The 3,165-nt window shown below is 38.4% G+C and overlaps 1 protein-coding gene across 10 annotated transcripts in view; it reads left to right on the forward strand.

Moving 5' to 3' along the window:
- Positions 1-402: 402 nt before the first annotated feature.
- The window catches only part of LOC147170316 (palmitoyltransferase ZDHHC5-A-like), a 99,676-nt gene continuing 96,913 nt past the window's right edge, over positions 403-3,165 (forward strand). For 6 of the 10 annotated variants that reach the window (XM_086082457.1, XM_086082458.1, XM_086082462.1 and 3 more), the window contains exon 1: positions 404-969. Coding sequence is in view for 4 of the 10 variants with exons in the window: in XM_086082454.1 (XP_085938580.1) it covers positions 856-969 (114 nt within the window). In the remaining 6 variants the exon portion in view is untranslated. Of the gene's footprint in view, positions 970-3,165 lie in introns of all 10 variants that reach the window. The other 4 variants (XM_086082463.1, XM_086082460.1, XM_086082455.1 and 1 more) reach the window with 2 other exon arrangements.

Genomic DNA, 3,165 nt, shown 5'->3' on the forward strand with positions numbered 1-3,165 from the left:
TCCAAAACCATCTATCTGAACATAAAAACTATTTTAAACAGTCTCTCACGTCTCATAGGGAAACCAACATGACATTGCCAAAAACATGTTATCTTAAATTGGACTCTGGAGATTCTTCTTTTCCAGATTGTGTGGTGGATTACAAAAACGTTTGTGGTAAATAGCGCCATCTACTGTGCAGGAGGGGCACAGCGAAAGAGAGGGAGAGAAAGACAGACACACGCACACATCACGCGCACAGCGAAAGAGAGAGGGAGAGAAATAGAGACAGACACACACGTACACTACCACACAGAGAGAGAGAGAGAGAGAGAGAGAGAGGGAGGGCGGGAGAGACACACGCACGCACGCACACATGCACGCGCGCGCACAGAAAGAGGAAGAGAGAGAGACAGACACACATACACGCGCAGAGAGTGAGAGGGAGGGAGAGGGGTCGAGAGAGAAAGAGAATGAGAGACAGACACATACACGCGCAGAGAGCGAGAGAGGGGTGTGGTGGTGGTTGTGGAGTGGGGTTAGCCTTTTGTCGCCCAATCAGGGCTGTTTCTATTGTGACTCATCATCCTTGATGTCAGTTTTGGGACGCAAATTAATATGTCTCCCTCCGTAGAAGCCCCGACACATCGACATTTGTTCTGTCAAATGTGTGAATTTTCAGCGACGAGGGAGAGAATTGACAGGAATACAAGCAGTATACCCCTTCACCATTATTAATTCAGCAAATGCCTGGTATATGATAACAGTTAGCTTGGCTAGTTATCCAGTCATCAAGAAAGGACCGTGTTGTAATAATGGAAAAGCTATCCTCGTGTATCAAACTCAATCATTTTGTGAGCGCGCAGAATAGATTTTATGTGGACGTGCTCGACTGTTATGCTCGCTTTATTTGTTAAATGGGAACGGCAGAATCATAATATGGATTACCGCAACACTTTTGGACCCAAACCATTGGCAGAACCTTCTCAGGTGAGTTGAATTGTGAACGTACTGATAAAGCTAACCTGCTATGTACCAAGAACTAGCTATTCACATAGCCAATTATCTATGCTGTATTATAAAACATACAGTAGGCTACAGTGCATTTGGTTGTAGTCTTTGATAATATTCAATACTAATAATTATGCTGTGGCATTACAGAGTAGTGTACCCACCCCTGCAACCGAATGCATATATTAGACCTATGGTATTTTTGTATTGGTTTCAATCAAATCTGCAGACGTTTGAACACCAAATTGCTAACTTTTCTACTATAGTTTGAATGCTGTACAAATAATCTCTTCGTAAACATTTGAACCATTCATTCATACATTCATTTGCTCATTCATCGGCTAATAATATTAGCGGCTAAGATTTCACACATTCCAATAACGACCAATTTTAACAGAATTCCATATATTATGTGACAATACATTCTGATTCCAATGAATTTGGGCGTTTTAGGGGCGGGCTGAAACAAATGTTAACTCGAATAAATCTGATAAAGTAACATTTCTGCCTCAAAGTTTCAAGATTATTTAAGACAGTGTTTCCCAACCATTATTCATCCAAGGCACATTTAACATTGAAAAAAAAAAGTCACAGCACACCACTTAGCAAAACTATTCTCAACAAAAGGTTAAAGGGAAAGTCAACCCCCCGATTTTTTTTTTTTAGAGTTATATGTTCTATGCAGCCCCACTAGTCTACATATGGTATTCTGGTTGATATTGTGTTAGTGGAATATGAGTTATGAAGCAAAATCCAGCCATTCTTATCCATCTCAGGGGGCGGCCATTTTGCCACTTGCTGTCGACTGAAGATGACATCAATGTTGCTCAGGGCTCAGGCAGCGACCAATCACAGCTCATCTGTTTTCTGAAGCTCAGCATTGATTGGTCCTTGCCTGAGCCCTGACCAATATTGATATAATCTTCAGTCAACAGCAAGTGGCAAAATGGCCGCCCCCTGAGATGGATTAAAATGGCTGGATTTTGCTACATAACTCATATTCCACAAATGTAATATTAATTAGAATGCCTTGTTTAGACTAGTGAGGTCACATTATATTATTGTCAAGAAATGTTTAAGGTTGACTTCCACTTTAAAGTGGCGCCGCCCATTTCGAGGTATTTAATGGTGGGGAAACGGAGCAACGTTGTAAAGTTTGATAAATATCTGGTGTTCCCATTTTTGTTTCTAGTCTTGTATTTGTCAAAAAGAATCCCCCTGGTTGATTTTAGGCGGGGCCATTTTGGGATGGATGTGACGTCACCGTGTTGACAGTCAGTCACACCCATTAGTCAGGCTTGAGTGGGGGCTGTGTGTGCCAGGGCACATGCCCTTTTGGCACTGATGCCCAAAGTGCCTCCTTGTCCATTTATTTATTTATTTTATATTTTAACAAATTAGTTTGTGAAAGTAGTTTTGTTGCCTTTCAAAACTAAAATTCACCAACATAATTTACATAAAATGAATTATTATTATTACGTTATCTAGGGCTGGCCGATTTTGCCTAAAAATAAAATCCCCGATTTTTTAACAAAAAAGATTTATGATTCCCCCCGATTTTATATTATTATTATTTTATTTTATTACATAAACCAAGAACCTAAAAAGTTTTGCTTTTATTTGATCAGTTAACAAAAGCAACCATATATCACTAATTATAGACCAATATCACTGCTGCCACAGTTCTCAAAATTTATAGAAAAATTATTTTCATATAGACTGGAAAATGTAGAAAAACGGATTGCCTCAATGGCAGTCATGGAAGTCGTAGAAGCAATATCTATTAACATAGATAATAAAAAATTTACTGTTGGAATTTTTATACATTTCAAAAAAACATTTGATACTATAGATCATTCTATACTAATGAATAAATTAGAAAGATATGGCATAAGAGGTTTGGCATATAAAGGGATGAAAAGTTATTTGGATAATATATATCAGTACTTACAGTTTAACAATATACAATCAAAACACTTGAAGATTACTCATGGAGGCCCCAAGGGTCTGTGCTAGGCCCCAAATTATTTATATTGTATATAAATGATATCTGTTGTGTCTCAAAAATATTCAAAATTTGCCGATGACACAACTCCCTACTGTTCAGGAGAAAACCTGACTAATGTGGTGTGAAATATGAATTAAAGACCTTAAAAAATGGTTTGATATGAACAA

The sequence above is a fragment of the Leptonotus elevatus genome, chromosome 8, assembly GCF_054856555.1.
Source record: "Leptonotus elevatus isolate MCC_2025b chromosome 8, RoL_Lele_1.0, whole genome shotgun sequence".
Lineage (NCBI taxonomy): Eukaryota > Metazoa > Chordata > Actinopteri > Syngnathiformes > Syngnathidae > Leptonotus > Leptonotus elevatus.